General features: G+C 37.3%; 2 gene segments (V, D, J or C); both read left to right on the top strand.

Moving 5' to 3' along the window:
• Positions 1-3,597: 3,597 nt before the first annotated feature.
• LOC119807252 lies at positions 3,598-4,101 on the top strand. The segment is given in 2 exon segments: positions 3,598-3,659; positions 3,779-4,101. Coding segments are annotated over 2 exon segments (378 nt in total).
• A 15,524-nt stretch (positions 4,102-19,625) lies between these two features.
• Positions 19,626-21,237, top strand: part of LOC119807251 — a 40,160-nt gene continuing 38,548 nt past the window's right edge. Inside the window, 2 exon segments of the V gene segment in view lie at positions 19,626-19,697; positions 19,821-20,148. Of these exon segments, the coding sequence occupies positions 19,649-19,697; positions 19,821-20,148 (377 nt within the window).

Below are 21,237 nucleotides of genomic sequence, written 5' to 3'. Positions count from 1 at the left end.
GATAAAAAGGAGCATTGAGAAGATAAGAGTACAGAATAACTCCAAAGATAATATTATATTTCTGGGAATTCATGATATAAGAATTTAGCAAATTATCTTTAAATGCTGCTTTGTCCCTTGCTGAGGTACACAGAAATTATGAAGTGAGATTTTGACTGATAAAGCAGAAGGCAGGTAAACCAGAATCAATGCATTCTAATGGAGATGAACCCAGTTCTTAAGACACTGGGCCTATCACCTTTTGCATATAGATTGATTCTCAGAGTAGATCTTTTGTGAAGCCATAATCACTCTCCCTTGGTGCAAGAATCAGCAGAATATGAATTATTAGGCAAAAACCTTTCCCATGTACTGGTATATTGTGTCATTCCCCCCACCACACACACTCTGTGGGACCTCCAATGAGAAATTTATTTACATAGTCACTAATCTGGTTCCACAGTTTAAGCTTGGCTTCATTCCCTGAGATACATTAGAAGCCACCACCCTGCAACTGTATTCCATGCAGTCAGGAAAGGAGTCTTTTATATGGATCACATTTGGGACCTTCAAAGATAAGGGATATTCAACCTAAGGGAATTGCCTTTGTTTTCTTTGTGTTTATAAACTGGAAACTTTACAGAATAGGGGGAAAACGGCAGGAGAAGAATAAGGAAACTGATGCAAAAAAGTACATAGTGGAGAATTTATTGTGCTCTCACACATAAGTCCCGTGCTTGCTCGATGTAGTCTTCTGAATTCAAAGGAGACACTGAGGCTGGTTCTCAATGTCCCTGACAGTGCCTGCTGTCAAATTTTATACTACTTTTTTATAGGGTCTGTGTTATTACAATTAGATTATAATATATCTCACAGAATAACTGTTTCTAAGATTTGTTAAGCATATCCCTGAGTAGTTTTCTTAGGATCAACAAATATGAGAAACCTTTATAAGCTGATTTCATGCTTTTACTGAATATATTCCCTTGAGTATCAATAGTAGTGTGTGTGTGTGTGTGTTTTGTACTTCCTTTGGTTAGGGAACAGTCCATGCAGATTTTCCACAGTCTTAAAAATTGCTCAATGCATGTGTCTTTGATTTTGTCTTAGAAAACAATTGCTTTTGTATACTCAGTGACCTAACTCTAATCCAGAATTTTACACTCGTATCCTTTTTGTCCAGTGTTGAAAAGAAGAAGACATTTTACATTATTTTCCTCAAAGGTGGTCCTTATTAATGCTTGGCTCTTCTCAAACAGCTGCATATGTCTGAACATTCCATGTTTTCCACTATGGTGATCTATCTATGCAAGACTGAGACCACAGCTTTGTTTTAGACTTGGCTTTACTATCAGTGTCTCCTCAGATCAAATATTAAGATTGAGACATTTAGCCTTGTTTCTGAGTCTGCTGATATTCTGGATGACTGATAATAACAGCAGACCTGAATGAAGAAAACACAGAAAGAGGGACTCGTCCTTAGTGTTCAGTGTGTTTTTGTTCTTCCTAGACTTACATGGTAAAATCTCCTGCTGAAGTCTCGGTGGAGTGCATGGCAGCTTTTCGTAGCTGCTAAGAAAAGTTTAAATTGCCCCTTTCTCTTTCTGTCTCTCTCCTCAGCATGCATGTACTTACTCTTTGACTTTTCTCTTTGTTGTCTAAAGTTTCTTTCCACCTTCTGTAACATAGCTTCTTACTTACCATTATGACTAAATTAAAGTGCATCACTTTCTGTCTACCTATTTTCTATTTCTCTTCTTCTGACTGCTACTGAGAATACAATTTACTTACTGTATTGCATGGGTCTCCAACTCTTAGAATACTTATTTACAAAGTGTTTAAAAATTATTTTGTTTTTAAGATTTAAGAGACTGCAAGTTTTCTGGGTTCATTTTAAACTCTGCAATCAACAGTGCCTACTTTTGTTTTCTCATGTCAGACACAATTCTCTACTATGTAGTTTTCAAATCACTACATACATTTGCTCAATAAAATGATTTAATTTTCAATAGTCTAAGCATTCTTTGATATTGGACTTTCAGAAAACTGTTGTCAAAGAACTTTGGATATTCTACACCACAACACGTCAATATAGAAAGTTGCATTTATTCAAAATTTCAAGAATTTTAAACTAAAAAATAAATTCTATAATATTAATGTGGTAGTCAGACTTATACATTAAATCTTTCATGGACAACAGAAAAAATATGCATTTATTTATAAGAAAAATGAATCAGAAGACAAGATAGGTTTTAGTAAGTGAGACCATCTAAGGCATATAATATAGCATTATTTACTACTGAGCCTATGGTTTCCTTATATTGATAGGAACCAGCACCTCAGAGGTATGCCTAATGCTGCAGAGCCTTCTCTCCACTGTTTAATTCTCACTGATATCCAAAGGCAAAAACCAAAGAGCATCATACCTATTCAGAAAAAGGTCTCAGTTCAAATGTATTTCACATCAAGCGGAATGAAGTTTGAAAAAAATAAGAAGATATGAACATTAGACCTACTGTCTATAAACAATTATTAAGTTATTATATTAAATAATGTTTGTATAACATATTATTACTAATTCTGACAATGGGTGCATCATGACTAACAACCTACCATAATGGCTTTATCATATGTTCTCCCACTGAGACCGAGCTTCATGAAAGAGAAACATTACCTTTCTTTTGTGGGTAGACCAGGGAACTGTTCATTGCTGAGGAGTCAAGACAAGGTGAGAAGTGCACAGAAGCTGTTACCTCTTGCAACCTCCCATACATTGCCCTATGTGAGGCACATATCCAGTGTTTCTATAGTTCTATTTTCTATCCTGAGACCCTCCACTTGTATCAGGCTACACATATATTTGATCCAAACAATTGAAATAAATGACACTGATGATATTTCATACATGTCCAGGAATACATCTAGAAGCCAAGGGAGATGGGCTGGCCTGACACATCTCCTATTAGTCCTGGTGACAGAAAGTTGATTTTCTACTAAGTGAACTTTTAGGAGAATTTTCTATTTATTATCTTGTGCTTATGCATATGACCTATTGCATTCTTGCAATTCACAGAACATTAAAGAGACCAGAGAATGTTAATTCAGCAACTAATTAAGCAGATATGGAGTCCCAAAGCATTAGGCAGAGCTCTGGTAGTACTGTAGAGGAGGGAGAAGAAACATCAGAGGATCCAGAGGGTTCCTTGGATGAAACCATGACCCACATAATCAACTATCCAGGTTTTATGGGGACTCAAAGATCAGGGAGACTGTATGGTTCTGACAGATTCTCTACATATATGTTAAGGCTAAGTAGTTTGATATTCCTGTGAGATTCCTAACACTGAGAGTGGGGGCTCCTTCTGACTCTTTTGGCTGCCTTTGGAACCCTTTTATCTGTAATTTTAGAACTTAAAAAAGAATTGTAATTTTTGTAGGCATATGTGGAGTTTGACCTTGAGCATATGGAGACACTGGGTTTGTACTTAGTTACTAAGTAAGCCTTACAGCTGTGCCCAGCACTAACTGGTTCCCAATGATTTGCATGCACTCACTGCACAGGTTTGAATACTTCCTTATATACCAGTCAGACCCTGTGCAGTTGTTAATGAAGTCAGTACTCAGCATGGACATGAGGGCCCCTGTTCAGCTCCTTGGGCTCTTGTTGCTGTTGTTTCCAGGTAAAATAAGACTAATACAGGATTTTCACTGTTCCACAGTGATTATTGACGGACAATTTGGGGTAGTCCTCTATTATGATGCTTAAATTTCTGGGTATTCATTATGTCTCTATTTCTAGGTATCAAGTGTGATGTCCTGATGACTCAGTCTCCATCTTCACTGTCTGTATCTCTGGGAGACAGAGTGAGAATCAGTTGTCAGGCCAGTGAGGGCATTAGTAATTATTTAAGCTGGTACCAGCAGAAACCAGAGAAAGCTCCTAAGCTCCTGATCTACCGTGCATCCAATTTGGAAAATGGAGTACCATCTAGGTTCAGTGGCAGTGGGTCTGCAACAGATTTCACTCTCACCATCAGCAGCCTCGAGTCTGAAGACACTGCAATTTATTACTGTCTACAGACTAGTAAGCTTCCTCCCACAGTGATAGAAGTCATAACATAAACCTCCATGGAAGCAGAAGTGAAAGGCTGAACTGCCTCAGCTGTTCAAAATCATGCCTCACTCACTGAAACTTTTTCTCACAAGGCACAGGATTTTTCAAAAGTCCACACAGAGACATTTACTTTAGTAGAAGAGTCTAAACAGTCCTCTCTGTACCCTATCTTTCTTCCTCATCATTTACAGAAATACAGAGCATCAATGCCTTTTCTGCCTTGACAGAGTTGTTTCCTGTAAGCATTCTGAACTGAATCACCATGGGGAAATTGTACAGAAGAGCAGAAACTATTGGGGACATTCCAAACAAGAAGCATCTAAAAGTAATGAATTAGTTTTTTTCTATTTTTTTATTTTTTCCAGTCAAAAATTTACACTTCCTCCCCTCCTCCCATTCTCCACCCACAACACCATTCACCCTCCTCCCTCCCTCTTTCTCCTTAAGAAAGGGCAGGGAACCCCGCTCTGTGGGAAGTCAAGGCCCTCCCCTCTACATCCAGGCTTAGGAAGCTTTTCATCCAAATAGACTGGGGTCCCAAAAAGCCAATACATGCAGTAGAAACAAGTTCCAGTGCCTTTATCAATGGCTTTACAGTTAGAACCAATTGTCAGACACATTCAGAGAGTTCGGTTTAATAGCATGCTCATTCAGTCCAGGTCCAGCTGAATTTGGTGAGCTCCCATTAGAACAGGCACACAGTCTCAGTGGGTGGACCAACCCTTAGCAATCCAGACTTTCTTGCTCATCTTCTCCCTCCTTCTGCTCCTCATTTGGACCTTGGCAGCTCAGTCCATTGCTCTGATGAGGGTCTCTGTCTCTATCTCCATCCATAGCTGGATGAAGATTCTATGGTGATATTCGAATTAACCATCAGTGTGATTGTAGGGCAAGGCCAGTTCAGGCACCCTCTGCTGCCCAAGGACCTAGCTGGGGACATCCCCATGGACACCTGGGATGTCCTCAAGAGTCAAGTCTCTTGTCAACCCTAAAAGGGCTCCCTTAATGTAGATATCTTCTTTCCTGCTCCTATATCTGCCATTCCTCCATCTCGCCATCTAACTCCGCCAAGCTCTCTCCAGAATTTCCTTTCTCCCTTCTCTCTCCCCCTATTCCCTTCCCACATCCCCACCCCCTACTCCCACCCCCATGCTCCCAACTTTTGCCCAGCAATTTGTTTCCTTCCAATTTTTAGGAGGATCTATATATGTTTTTCTTTGTGTCCACCTTGTTATTTGGCTTCTCTAGGCTTGCAAACTATAGGCTTAATGTCTTTTGTTTATGGCTAGAGTCCTCTAATAAGTGAGTACACACCATATTCTTCTTTTTGGGACTGGGTTATCTCACTCAGGATAGTGTTTTCTATTTCTATCCACTGGCATGCAAAATTCAAGATGTCATTGTTTTTTACTGCTGAGTAGTACTCTAATGTGTATATTTTCCACAATTTCTTTTCCATACTTTCTTTATCCATTCTTCCATTGAGGGGCATCTGGGTTTTTTCCAGGTTCTGCTATTACAAATAATGCTGCTATAAACATAGTTGAACAAGTGCTTTTGTAGTATGATTGGGCATCACTTGAGTGTTTTCCCAAGAGTGGTATTGCTGGGTCCTAAAGTAGGTTGATTCCCAATATCCTGAGAAACCGCCACACTGATTTCCAAAGTAGTTGCATAAGTTTGCATTCCCACCAGCAATGGATGAGTGTTCCCCTTATTCCACAACCCCTCCAACATAGGCTATCATTGGTATTTTTGATTTTAACCATTCTCACAGGTGTAAGACGGTATCTCAAAGTTGTTTTGATTTGCATTTCCCTAATTGATAAGGAGGTTGAACAAGACCTTAAGTATCTTTAGGTTATTTGAACTTTCATCTGATGAGAATTCTCTTTTCAGTTCAGTAACCCATTTTTAATTGGGTTAATTAGAATTTTCACATCAAGTTTCTTGAGTTCTTTATATATTTTGGAGATCAGACCTTTGTCTGATGCAGGGTTGGTGAAGATCTTCTCCCAGTCAGTAGGTTGCCTTATTGTCTTAATGACAATGTCCTTTGCTCTACAGAAGCTTCTCAGTTTCAGGAGGTCCCATTTATTCAATATTGCTCTTGTTGTCTGTGCTATTGGGGTTATACGTAGGAATTGGTCTCCTGTGCTCATGTATTGCAGTCTACTTCCCACTTTCTCTTCTATCAAATTCAGTGTGGTTGGTTTTATATTGAGGTCTTTGATCCATTTGGACTTGAGTTTTCTGCATGGTGATAGATATGAATCTATTTTCATTCTTCTACAGGTTGATATCCAGTTATGCCAGCACCATTTTTTTGAAGATGCTTTTTTTTTCTTCCATTGTGTACTTTTAGCTCCTTTGTTGAAAATCAGGTGTTCATAGGTTTGTGGTTTAATATCCGGGTCTTTGATTCAATTCCATTGGTCAACATCTCTGTATTTATGCCAATACCAAGCTGTTTTCATTAGTGTATCTCTGTAATAAAGTTTGAAGACAGGGATGGTAATGCCTCCGGAAGTTCTTTTATTGTATAGGATTGTTTTGGCTATCCTGGGTTTTTTGTTTTTCCATATAAAGTTGATTATTGTTCTCTCAAGGTCTGTGAAGAATTCTGTTGGGATTTTAATGGCAATTGCATTGAATTTATAGATTACCTTTGGTAGAACTGTCATTTTTACTATGTTGATCCTACCCATCCAAGAGCATGGAAGAGACTTTTATTTTCTGGTGTTCCAAGCAATGCTGAGAAGAAGGTATATTCTTTCCTATTTGGGTGGAATGTTCTATAGATATCTGTTAAGTCCATTTGATTCATTACCTCCATTAGTTCTCTTATTTCTCTGTTAGGTTTCTGTCTGCTTGACCTGTCCATTGGTGAGAGAGGAGTGTTGAAGTCTCATACTACTAAGTGTGGGGTGTGATGTGTGCTTTGAGTTCTAGTAATGTTTCTTTTACATATGTGGGTGTTTTTGTATTAGGGGCATAGATATTCAGGATTGAGTCTTTATCCTGATGAATTGTTCCTTTGATGAGTATAAAAGTCCATCTCTTCTGATTGATTTTAGTTTGAAGTCAATTTTGTTAGATATTATAATGACCATACCCACTTGTTTCTTAGGTATGTTTGATTAATAAACCTTTTCCCGACCCTTTACTCTGAGTAGATGTCTGTCTTTGTGGTTGAGGTGTGTTTCTTGTAAGCAGAAGAATGTTGGCTCCTGCTTTCACATCCGTTCTCTTAACCTGTGCCTTTTTATAGGTAAATTGAGACCATTGATATTAAGTGATATTAATGACCAGTGGTTGCTAACTCCATTTTTTTGGTGGTAGAGCTTGTGTGTTTCCCTTCTTTGGATTGTGCTTGTAGAGGGTTATTAGATGTCTAAGTTATTTTGGGTGTTGTTGGGTTCCTTGGATTGTAATTTTCTCTCTATTACCTTCTTTAAGGCTGGATTTGGAGCTATGTATTGTCTAAATCTGTACTTGTCCGGGAATATCTTGTTTTCTCCATCGATGGTGAATGCAAGCTTTGCTGGGTATAGTAGTCTGGGCTTGCATCCATGCTCCCTTAGTGTCTGTAGCACATTTATCCAGGACCTCTGGCTTTCGTGGTTTCCGTAGAGAAGTCAGGTGTAAGTCTGATAGGTTTACCTTTATAAGTTACTTGACCTTTTTCCTTTGCAGCTCTTAATATGTTTTCTTTATTCTGTATGCTTTGTGTTTTGATTATAATATGGCGATGGGATTTTTTTTTTGATCCAGTCTATTTGTTGTTCTGTATGCTTCTTGAACCTTCATAGGAATGTCTTTCTTTAGGTTGGGAAAGTTTTCTTTTAGTATTTTATTAAATATATTTTCTGGACCATTGAGCTGTAATTCTTCTCCTTCTTCTACGCCTATTATTCTTAGGTTTGGTCTTTTTATTGGGTCCCAGATTTCCTGAATGTTTTGTGATGAGAATTTGTTGGATTTGCTGTTTTCTTTGATCAGTGCATTTATTTTCTCTATGGTTTCTTCAGAATCAGAGATTCTTTCTTCAATCTCTTGTATTCTGTTGGTTATGCTTGTTTCTGTAGTCTATATTCGTTTACATAGATTATCCATATCCAACTGGCTCTAGTTTGTGTTTTCTTCCTTGCCTCCATTTCAGTTTTCAAGTCTTGCACTGTTTCCATTAACTCTGTTTTTCCTTGGTTTCCTAGTATATCATTTATGGATTTACTCAGTTTTTCAAACATTTTGTCATTCTTCTCATCCATTTCTTTAAGGGAGTTTTCACCTCCTGTTTAAGGCACTCTATCACTTTTATAAAGTTAATTTTTTCTACTTCTTCTTGGTTGAGGTGTTCAAGCCCTCCTGTTGTAAGTTCGCTGGCTTCTGGTGCTTTCATGTTGTTTTTCAAATTGTTGGAGGAATTATTGCATTGGAGCCTGCCCATCTATTCCTCTGACTACACCCCTATTGATCTTCTTTTACAGGTTCAATTTGCCTTGCTGGCCAGGGAGCTTACAGGCAAAAGGTCTAACTTGCTGCAGGCAGGTTACTGAAACCAAGGAATTCCCCCCTCCCCCCGCCCTTGCACTCACTACCCAGTCCCAGTGCCCAAACAGGCTGAGCTGGGGGATTTTATGGCCCCCCAGAGGGGAGGATGAAGGGGGGTTACGGGTGCAAGCTGGGATGGGACAGGAAGAGAGAGGCAGTATCCAGGGATAATAGCCCCTGCAGGAAGACCAGGAAGTGTAGGGGGTTGAGGAATGTCTGTGCTCATTCATAATGGAAACAAGTTGTGCAGGATTTTCTGATAGGTACGTTTCTGAAAACTTATCTAAAAGAATTTTTGTTGTTGCAAGTATGGTTTATTTTTTTAAAAAATGCAGGAGATATAACATTAATGTTTTCCATTATAGTGTGAAATTTATATTCAATTTGTGATTGAAATTTCACTATATATACTTATTGTACATTGTATATAAGATAAATACATTGGACATTGAACATAGACCTCTGTCTGTACCTACATGCACATTATATGTATTAACTTCTGAAAATACTTTGGATTTATAAATCACTATGCTTCATTATATTGATATTGCACTTGGTGAATTGAGTAGATTGAAAAAGGGTAAGTTAAAGAGTTATATTATATTGGTTCATATCATCTCTTGTTGTAGTACACTAAGATTGCTATATGAAATCCTTCTTACTTTTTCCTTTATTCCTGAAGATCAAAAGCTGTGTGTCATTCAGTAAATCCCTTAAGTTTTCTACACTTTAGTTGGGTATCTATAGAAAAATTAAGGTAAATCACAAACTAGAATAAATAGGTAATTTGTTAACCCACATATATTATTTGACCTAATATCCAAGGATAAAGAGAAGTTATTCAGAAGTTGAAAAAATATCCAAGTGAGGAAAACTTTAAAAAATAGAGAAGCATAAATTATGGTTTTTCGAGACAGGGTTTCTCTGCACATAATACCTCTGTAGGGCAGAGATAGGAATATCATTAATTTGATGAATGCCTTTCTCATTTTCCCAAGAAAAATCAAAATAAAACAAAGCAAGCAAACAAAACATTTGACACAAAAAGTTTACATTTGTTTTCTAATATTTTAAAAAATATTATTGACTCTTTTATCTCAGTCATGATACCAAAATCCATAACTTATACAATATGTTAATATATGTTTGAATATACTTTTGCATTATATTATTAAATATATTTATATATTTGTATTTTACTTATTAAGCATATATGTGAAAATATGAGTTTTTTTAGTTTTTACATTAAAACTTTATGTGCTAGCTCCATTTTGCTTCAATTAATTTGTACTTTGCAATTAAATATTCTCATAGAGGAGTTGCTTGTTAGACTGGTGAGGAAAGAGAGAAGTGAAAAAGTAGAATGGATATGGAGATTGAGCCCTGGTTTCCACTGATGATTACATGTGTTCTTTCCATGTATGAGGAATCAGGTCTTATCTTTCAGGATAGGGCCTGTAAGGTTTACATCTGTGAAAGGGTCATGTCAGATTGCAGAGAACTGGGTTGTAATGAAGATTATGACACCAATAGAATGGGATGGTCTCAGCTATTCTTAGGCTTTCAATTAAATTATCCTTATGGATTTCAATTCACTTTGTTTTGCAAAAAGAGAGTTTTATTGTATACAGAATTGTAGGTAAAAATAAACATCCCAGTTAAAATAATTAATCTGCAAAATTGTTCATGAAGTGTGTCCTTAAATTTGTATATTTCTATCTTTATTTCAGCTTCCAGAGGTGATGTTGTGATGACTCAAACTCAAACCTCCTTGCCTGTCATTTGTGGAGACCAAGCATCCATCTCTTGCAGGTCTAGTTTGAGCCTCCTACTTGAGCACACATATTTGCACTGGTACCTGCAGAACCTAAGCCAGTCTCTACAGATCCTGATATACAAGGTTTCCAGATGATATTTCTGGGGTCCCAACAGATTCAGTGACAGTGTGTCAGGGACAGATTTTACACTCCAGATCAGCAGTGTGTAGCCTGAGGATGTAGGAGTTTATTACTGCCTCCAATCTTTACATTATCTTCCCAGAGTTATGCAGACCCTAACAATAATGAGCTTACTTTGGGTAGTCTATCTGTCAAATATGTTACTTATCTCTGTGTGAAAGTTAGCAAGAGGCTTTGAGTATCTCCACACTATTATGTGCAGCTGAAGGCCTTGGGGCAAGAGTATTTTGGTTATTAACACATAGCTGGTCATTATTTCTGACCATATCAGCTGAATCAACAAAGATATTGTACCTGATTAGAAAAGTGGTGAATATGTGCCTATGCTGGAGAAGAAATGATTCAGTAAAACTGAGTGAAAACCCATTCAAATCCAACAACTCTTGTCTGCCTTCATCATTCAAAGTTATCCAGTAAGGTAGACACAAAAATATTTCTTTATTAAACTGTCTACATTACCATATAGTTACTTCATATATCACATTTTATACCTTTGACTTAAACTCTTTTTATTAACATAAATGTGCATTGTACTCCATTTGTTTACTATTTGTACAAAGCATGTTCATTGACTCCCTAATTTAAGACTATATTTTACTCATGAAGTATTTCATCCCTAATGAACAAATGATTCTATTTTCTCTATACAGTTGTTGTTACTATTTTGACTCCATGATTTATTCCAATTAAATGCACAGTTATTAATCATTAGGGACATAAAATGCTAGCATTTTTATGGTTGTTTTTGAACATTTTCATTCCTTTGTTCCTATTTGTTTGTTATTTGGTGTTTTATGTATTGATAATACTTTAATATTTTTCACTATACCAGTGTAATTTTGGTGAATTTAATGTAAAACTGTTTTCAGGTTAAGGTACCTTTCTTTTGTTTCTAGACTTTTTTCTTTTATTTTCTAATAGTTGTAGTTTTTTCACTGGGATGGAACTTTTTGCTGTTATTTCTTGTTAGAATTTTGGCTACAATACCCAATTAACTTCTACCGGTTCTATTCCTTTAAAAAATTACTATCTTCAGAACTGTAGCTCTGTAGTAGAGTTTGAAGTCAGTGATCCAGAAGTTGTTTTATTGTTCAAGATTGTTTGGCTATTCTTTTTTTTTTTTGCCTTTCCATATGAAGTTGAGTACTGGTATTAAGAGGTCTGTAAAGAATTTCTCTGGGATTTTGATGGGCATTGCATTGAATCTGTAGATTGCTTTTGGTAAGATTGCCATTTTTACTATGATAATTCTACCTACCCAAGAGCATGGGAGATCTTTCTGCTTTCTGGTGTCTTTAATTTCTTTCTTCAAGGATTTAAAGTTCTTGTCATACAAGTCTTCCACTTGTTTGGTTAGAGTTACTCTGAGATAATTAATGCTATTTGTGGCTGCTGTGAAGGGTGATGTTTCTCTGATTTCTTTCTCAGCCCATTTGTCATCTGTGTACAGGAGGGCTACTGATTTTTTTGAATTAATCTTGTATCTTGCCACATTACTGAAAGTGTTTATGAGTTATAGAAGTTCCTAGTTAGAATATTTTTGATTGCTTATGTAAACTATCAAATCATCAGATTAAAAGGGAGGGAAAAGACAGGGACTGGATCAGAGACAAATGTAGAGTTCAAGAAAAATCAATAAAAAAGGAAAAAAAGAAATTATTGTCAATCTAGTAGAATTTCCTTACATGGAACTTAGCTATGTCCCTTTATGTCTGTTTTTCTAGAATTTATCTCTAGAACAGGTGTTTTGAACAAATTTATTTGAGGGACTTTGATATCTCAGGATCTGTAGGTTCAGATAGTACTTCATTAACAATGCTTTCTGTATGCTCTCCTTTCTCTCTTTCTTATACAAAGCCCAAAATATAGGTTTGTATTCATTTAATGTTTTCCCATAACTGCCTATGTTATTCATTTTTACATTTTTATTTTGATTTATTATATACCATAGGAATTGCAAAAACTAATGTTTATTTCATATTTTTATTTGTACTCTTTATCCTCTTCCCTCTATTACTGGAAGCCTTGTTCTCAAAAATTCCCTGCTAACTGTATTTTTTTGATTCAGTGAATTTATTTTCTTTGTTTGCATAAACATGTCTTGTGACTTATATACTGGAACATAGTAGGTTGTCAGCGGGTTATGTCTAAAGCAACAAAAAGAATGGCACAGTCATCCCAAGAAGTCATCATCCTAATAGTCTGTTAGTGTATAGTGGGAACTAATTAGACCCTTCTTCACTCATGATAAAGTGCTTATTGGTTCAATCTTTTACAGATCTTTGTAGGTAACCTCTCCTGTGAGTTCAACAGTATAATGATTATGTCCCAAATCCACTGATTCATAGCCCTCCTTGCTATCTTTTGGTTCTAGCATTCTTCCTATATCCAGTTTGCATTATGCCTTGAGACTGAAGTGGTGGTACACATATCGCATTGAGGATAAGTGTGATCACTCCACAGTTATCCTTAGCACATTGAAGACTGAGAGCCTCTACATTAAGAACTGTTCATTATAGAAAGGAGTTTCTTTGATGAAGGCTGACAATATCACTCATCTACATATACAAACATAATAATGTTGAAGTCAGTTTGACATTATCCATACTCAACAAAACAGTTGTTAATTCTTAGGAATACAACTTCCTCAGCAATGGACACTTGGCTGGCTTTGCAGTACTAGACACTCTTTTTGTGCCAGAGATTGGGGTCACAGTCTAACTAGAAGGCTCCAGGTTAGCCTTATAATTGGGAATTTTATACCAGTTATCATCCTGTCAAACAGACAGCTGTTTTTATAAGTTGTCAAGACCAAAGCTGAGCAACTTTTAATAAATTTTTTTGCCATCAGGGCTTTGAAGGACAACTTAAGAACTGTAAAAGCTAGTGAGCCAGAACAAGACTTTTGGCTGAATTCCACCACCAGTTTTCTGTTTTGCAACCAAAATGCATTGTGTGTTCAGAAATAGTATTTATGACCTAATTCTTGTGGGCAAGAAAGATAACTGACAGTAGTCTGCATTGTTTTGTGGCTTTGGGTCTTTCTCCTATTGAGTCTTCCTATAAATGACACTAGTATCTGTATCTTGTATCTGGTATCTAGGGTTTCTAGAGAAGCAATATACACCATGATGTGCGCTTCACTGATTATTGACTCTCCTTTTAAAATATGAGTAAGAAAATAGTGTGTTTCCTTAGGATTTTTTTATACACTCTTACTTTGTGTTACTCAACATTCTTTCCTCTCCACTATTTTTGGTCCTCTCCATACTTAATTTTCTTGGCTCACACTCTTCTCACTACTTTCACATCACATACATTCTAGTATCATCTTCCCTCCTCAAGTTCTCTTTTCATTCCCTCTCTCATCAAAATGTTATAACTTCCATCCTTTAAAATCTGTAGATTAATGGATAAGTATTATCTAAATCTGATTTTGGATGAAATATTTTGTTTTCACAATTCAAAATTTCACTGGGTATGTTAGTCTGACCTGTCATCCTTGTTCTGTCAGCATCTTCAAAGCATCTTTTCAAGACCAGCTTGCTTTTAGAGGCTCTACTGAGGAGTTGGTTGTAAGTATAATAGATCAGCCGTTATATATTACTGGCCTTTTTCTATTTCAACACTTAATATTCTTTTTACTAAAAATTTCCACCTCCTCCCATCCTTCCAATTCCCTCCCACTCCCTCCATTCCTCCTGTCCCTCCCTCTCCAGTACAAAGAGCAGTCAGGGTTCTCTGCCCTGTGGGAAATCTAAGGTCCCCCCCCCCTCCATCCAGGTCTAGGAAGGAGAGCATCCAAACAGACTAGGCTCCCACAAAGCCAGTACATGCAGTAGAATCAAAACCCAGTGCCATTGTTCTTGGCTTCTCAGTCAGCCCTCCTTGGTATCCACATTCACAGAGTCCGGTTTGATCACATGCTCCATCAGACCCAGTCTAGCTAACCTTGGTGATCTCCCATTAGATCAGCCACAACATCTCAGTGGGAGGGCGCACCCCTCGCAGTCTTGACTTCCTTGCTCATGTTCTCTCTCCTTCTGCTCCTCATTTGGACCTTGGGAGCTCAGTCCAATGCTCCAATGTGGGTCTCTGTCTCTATCTCCATCCATCTACAGATGAAGGTTCTATGGTGACATGCCAGATATTCATAAGTGTGGCTATAGGATAGGGCCAGTTCAGGTGCCCTCTCCTTATCTGCTCAAGGAACAATCTGGGGATATCTCCTTGGACACCAAGGAACTCCTCTAGAGTCAAGTTTCTTGTCAACCTTACAATGGCTACCTAATTTAAGATATATACTTTCCTGCTCCCATATCCACCCTTCTTCCATCCTAAACATCCCATTCCCCCAAGCTCTCCCCATCCTCCCCTTCTCACTTATCTCTCCCCATCTCCCATTACCCCCACCCCACCCACAAGCTCTCCATTTTTGCCTGGAAATCTTGTCTACTTCCAATATCCAGGAGGCTAACTATATGTATTTCTTTGGGTTCACCTTCCTATTTAGCTTCTCTAGGATCATGAATTATAGGCTCAATGTCCTTTATTTATGCCTAGAATACACTAATGAGTGAATACATACCATATTCATCTTTTTGGGTCTGGGTTACCTCACCCAGAATAGTGTTTTCTATTTCTATCCATTGACATGCAAATTTCAAGATGTCATTGTTTTTTTACCACTGAATAGTACTCTAATGCATATATTTTCCACACTTCTTTTTTTTATCCATTCTTCCATTGAGGGGCATCTAGGTTATTTCCATGTTCTGGCTATTACAAATAATGCTGCTATGAACATAGTTGAACAAATGCTTTTGTAGTATGATAGGGCATCTCTTGAGTATATTTTCGAGAGTGGTATTACTGGATCCTGAGGTAGGTTGATCCCGAATATCCTGAGAAACCACCACACTGATTTCCAAAGTGGTTGCACAAGTTTGCATTCCCACCAGCAAATGATGAGTATTCCCCTTACTCCATATCCTCTCCAGCAAAGGCTCTCATTGGTGTTTTTGATTTTAACCATTCTCACAGGTGTAAGATGGTATCTCAAAGTTGTTTTGATTTGCATTTCCCTAAGCACTAAGGAGGTTGAGCATTACCTTAAGTGTCTTTTAGCCATTTGAACTTCTTCTGTTGAGAATTCTCTGTTCAGTTCAGAACCCCATTTTTTAATTTGGTTAATTAGCATTTTCAAGTCTAGTTTCTTGAGTTCTTTATATATTTTGGAGATCAAACCTTTGTCTGATGTGGGGTTGGTGAAGATCTTCTCCCAATCAGTAGGTTGCCTTTTCGTCTTAATGACAGTGGCCTTTGCTTTACAGAAGCGTCTCAGTTTTATGAGGTCCCATTTATTCAATGTTGCCCTTATTGTCTGTGCTACTGGGGTTATACGTAGGAAGTGGTCTCCTGTGCCCATGTGTTGTAGACTACTTCCTATGTTCTCTTCTATCAGGTTCAGTGTGTTCAGATTAATATTGAGGTCTGTAATCCATTCGGACTTGAGTTTGTGCATGGTGATTGATATGGATCTTTATTTATTCTGCATATTTAGTGTTTTGATTATTTTAAGGCAAGGGCACTTTATTTTGGTCCACTCTAATTGCTGTTCTGTAAACTTCTTGAAACATTGTGTGCATTACTTTCTTTAAGTTGGAAAAGTTTTCTTAATTGTTTTTTTAGATATATTATTTCTGGCTGTGATCTGGAATTCTTCTATGTCTTCTATTTCTCTTATTATTAGGTTTAATGTTTTATTGTGTCCCAGATTTCTGAGATTTTTGTGTTTGGATATTTTTGTTTTAACATTTTCTTTGACTGTTTAATCTGTTTCCTCTATAATATCTTAAATACCTAAAATCTTTCCTTTCTTCCATCTATTCTAATCTGTTGGTGATACTTGTATCTTTGGTTCATGTTCACTTACCCAGATTTTCCATTTCTGGAATTCTCTTGGTTTGTGCTTTCTTTATTGTTTCTGTCTCAATTATCAAATCTTCAACTGTTTCCTTCACCTGTTTGTCTATTTTTTTGCTGGATTTCTTTAGGAATTATTGATTCTTCAAATTTCTGTTGCCATTTACTCAAAATCTTTGAGGGAATTTTTCATTTCCACTTTTAAGAACTCCATAATCTTTATAAAATTGTGTTATTTTTCTTGTGCTTTGGCTGCATTAGAATGTTCATGTCTTACTGCTGTAGAATCATTGGGGATTAATGGTGCCATTCTGCTCTTCCTGTTGTTGAATATATCCTTACAATGATATATATATATAATCTAGGTTTGAGATACAATTTAGGTGTTGATTCATTTGTTATCCTTTTTGGATGGTATCCTTGTTCTTGATTTTCTGTTTCCTTAGTTGTCTTTTGAGCAGAATGGACAAGAGTTCTGGTGATTGACAGGTCTTCATGTCCAGTAGTGTTGTCTGAGCTAAGGGTTGTGAGTGTTTGCGTGCCTAGTTCCACTGTATCCTCATGTTCTTCTGACTGTTGTAGGTTGTTTTTTATCTGCTGTGTGTTGTGTCTGTGCCTATAAAATTTGATGAAGTTTATTTGAGGTGTCTGTCCATCCTGAGGATGATGAGTTGAATGGAGTTTTGTGGCATAGTGGGTCTTAGAAGAGATGCCACTGGGTAATGTTAATGGTATTATTGGTGGCATTACACTCTGCCAGCCAGTATCTTACCTGCTAACTGGCTGAAAGGTACCCCCAAAGAGCAGTGGAGCTCTAACAAAATTGGTGGCATGGCTACCTGCCATTCTGGTTCTGAGATGTGGTAGGAAGTTGTAGGAGGGAGGCTGCTTGTTAGTTCTTGGCTGCTAGGCTATCTTTGACCTAAAATAATCACACAGAAACTATATTAATTAAATCACTGCTTGGCCCATTAACTCTACCTTCATTATCTGTTAACTTTTACATATTAATTTAACCCATTTATATTAATCTGTGTATTGCCACTTGGCTGTGGCTTACCAGCTAAAGTTCCAGGATCTGTCTCCAGTTGGGCTACATGGTATCTCTCTGACTCTGCTATTCTTTTACCTGACATTCTCTCTAGTTTTGCCCACTTAGCTCTGTTTCCTTAATGCTCTGCTATAGACTCAAAGCAGTTTATTTATTCATTCATGATAATCATAACATAGAGATGGAAATCCCACCTCACTTTCCCTTTTCTGTTTAAAGAAAAAAAGAACATTTTATTTTTACCACAGTAAAATTACATATAACAAAACAGGTATCAAGCAAGAATTACTGTTACAATATTCATATCTACTTTATCTTTTATCGTAACTAATAAAAGCTATAACTATAAGTTCTTCAACTCCATTAATGACTCCAAAGGAGTCTAAGAAAACAGGAACTTCTTTGTAAGCACCTTCCAAACTCTAGAATTGAAAGAGACATCTTGCTATCTGGACACATTAAGGAGTATAGGTTTTAGCTCTTCTTGGAAGTTCTGGTAGGATTGTGCATTAAAACCATCTGGTCCTGGGCTCTTTTCAGTTGGGAGGTTTTTGATGACAGCTTCTATTTTCTCACAACTTATAAGTCTAATTAAATTGTTCACCTTATTTAATTTTGATATATGGTACTTATCTAAAAAAATGTCCATTTCTTTTATATTTTCCAATTTTGTGGCATACAGGCTTTTGTAGTAAGTAAAACCAAATGATTCTCTGAATTTCCTCAGTGTCTGCTGTTATGTCCCCTTTTCATTTCTGATCTTGTTAATTTGAGTGTTCTCTCTCCACCTTTTGATTAGTTTGGATAGGGGTCCATTCAGCTTAATATTTACAGTCCATAACTGAGTTAAATCAATGAAAGAATTTGAAGCAGAAATACAAAAGCAAAACTGAAGCTAAGACAATGAAAAATGACCTAAGATCATACATCAAGCATTGATAATGCTCACGGTGAACTGAGCTCTCCCACGTCAATCATAATGAACAAACTTGATCTCAGTACAATTTAATGGAATTAATTCATTAACTAAAATTCCCTCTCCTCAATATATATGTTTGTGTCAACATGACAAAATAACTATTAAACTGGGACACTTGAATATGAGCATACTTAAATCTGTGAATGAATGGAAAAAGTAATAAGTACATTCTTCACGATTATAGCTGCTTACCCTCTGACTTCTAGATTCTATTTTACACATAACACTGGAGAAATTAGAAAGGTATACAAAAGGTGAGAATATATACTGTAAGATATATAAATTAACATGGAAAAGGGTTATAAAGACTGAATGAAAATAAAAGGACAACTAATTAACACTAAGGACAGAGATTACAGGTAATTGTGGATAAAAGATAAAAAGCTGATTCTGCTCTTTGCCAGTCTGTCCAGTAGGGGTTACTTTACCAGTATTTCCAGCAGATGTCACCAAGAACACATGTATTCACCATTACCCAGAGCAGAAAGGTCAGCCAGGGAGCACAAGAGAAATAGAGTAAACACAAGGGTAGGAACTGAATCATAACAATACAAATAAATGGTTTGGATTTAGATTTCTTGAAGAACTCTCTCTGGTCTCAAAAATATTCACATGTACTTGAGGTCACCCTGGTCTATAGGGTGAGTTCCAGTACAGCCAGGGTTGTTTAACAGAGAAATCCTGTCCTGACCTAGCATAAAAAAATCCACATGTCCAAAGTAAACTGGCTTTTAAAACATCTTCCAGTTTCTGGAAATGCCTTTCTAAAGGATGAATAGTAGAACTAGCAAGAAATCCCAGTCACAATCCACATAAAAATTCCCCTCTCAGCACAGCAGAGGCAGATCGTCACATGAGTCTTAGAGAGGAAGAAATTTTCTGCAGAACACACCAAAATGTCTTGATATGACCCAGAAAATTGGGACCTGAAGTTGGTGCATGGTCAGTTCCTAAGGTGAGACTGCCCACATCATCTAGGCCCCACTGATTTGCATGTAATCAGTGGACGCCCCAATATTCTGAGGACTTCTTAACAGACTGGTCACACTCTGCGCATAAGTCACTCCCAATCAGGACACAGGACAGACATGAGTGCCCCTGCTCATCTCCTGGGACTCTTGTTGCTCTGGATCCCAGGTATGGATGATAGCAATGCTTATCTCAGTGTGGCCAGTGCTACCTGGCTTTTTGGGAGCTCTGTGAATTGAAAAGGCAGCATTATATATTTTTGTTGTGTTTCTTTTTCTTTCTCAATGCTAGGTTCCAGATGTGACATCCAGATGATCCAGTCTCCCTCTCAAACTGCATCACTAGGAGACACAGTAACTATCAAGTGTCAAGCCAGTCAGAACATTAATGATGAATTAAACTGGTATCAGCAAAAACCAGGAAAATCTCCTAAACTCCTAATCTATGCTGCATCCAGATTGTTTGCTGGAGTCCCATCCAGGTTCAGTGGCAGTGGTTCTGGGAGAGATTTTACCCTCACCATCAGCAGTGTTGAGACAGAAGACATTGCAACTTATTACTGTAAACAGGATTTAACTTACCCACCCACAGTAGAACAAATCATAACACAAATCACACAGTAAAGCAGAAGTGTAAGCCTAGACTGATTTAGCTGCTCCTCCTGAGGCCTCTACCTCCTGAGATCATTATTCAGAAGAAGCAGGCTTGGCAGTGCACTGAGTGGTTTTAGAATAAAAGACTATGAAGTTTCCTCTGCTTCCGTGGCCCCTAGAAGCAAACACTCAACAACATAAATTCTGATGTAGTAAAGATACTGTTCAGTATCCTGAAGGTATTTGGATTATTATGTCTCTTTGAATTCACACAGGAAAGAAAAGTTCAAGGAAGAATCTATAGAAAGATGAAAGAAAAGGAATGATATTTTTTCAGGGAAGCCTTATTGTTGAAGGAAGGCTGCTTGCTCATTTCCCTGCTGCTTAGACTTCCAAAATAATCACACAGAGATTATATTATTTAAATCTCTGCTTGGCTCATTAGCTCTAGCTTCTTATTTGCTAACTCTTACATCTTAATCTAATCCATCCCCGTTAATCTGTGCAAATTTTCAGCATGTCTGTCTCCCACAGTGGCTCCATGACTTCTCCCTTAACTCTGCATTCCTTTTCCCAGGATTCACTTTAGTTTCCCCCATGTAGCTCTTTCTGCCATGCTGTGCTATAGGCTCAAAACAGTCCTTTATTAACCAATGTTATTCACAGCATACCATTGGGAAATCCCACACCAATAGGCCACAATTCAATCTCTCATAGTGGAGGTCATATGCCAGTTGCTATAAGCAGTAAAGTTTATATGCATTTTTCTGCAAAAACTAGGAGACACCTTTTGTCACTTCACTGTTAAGAATATGCTTCTCTATCTCTTGGTTCTTTCTATACAACTTTACTAACCACATGATTTGCAAGTTTGTCTCTAGATAGGACCTTTCTTTGCAGGTCTATGACCAAATCTAGCTCCATTTTCTGTCTTGAGTACTCTGGACTCTTCAAATGAAGTTCTCATAATGAGATGCCTTGCTTAGCTCCTGGAGCTATTATGTTCTGCATCCCTGGTAAGGAGAGAATCAATGATGAAGAAGGATAATATGGAGAAATAGTGATTTCTGATGTGTCTTGATGTGTGCGTATGTTCTGTCGTTATGTGAATGTAA

Source organism: Arvicola amphibius, chromosome 2, assembly GCF_903992535.2.
Source record: "Arvicola amphibius chromosome 2, mArvAmp1.2, whole genome shotgun sequence".
Classification (NCBI taxonomy): domain Eukaryota; kingdom Metazoa; phylum Chordata; class Mammalia; order Rodentia; family Cricetidae; genus Arvicola; species Arvicola amphibius.
The sequence above is the reverse complement of the archived record's forward strand: the minus strand, read 5'-3'. Positions and strand labels throughout refer to the sequence as shown.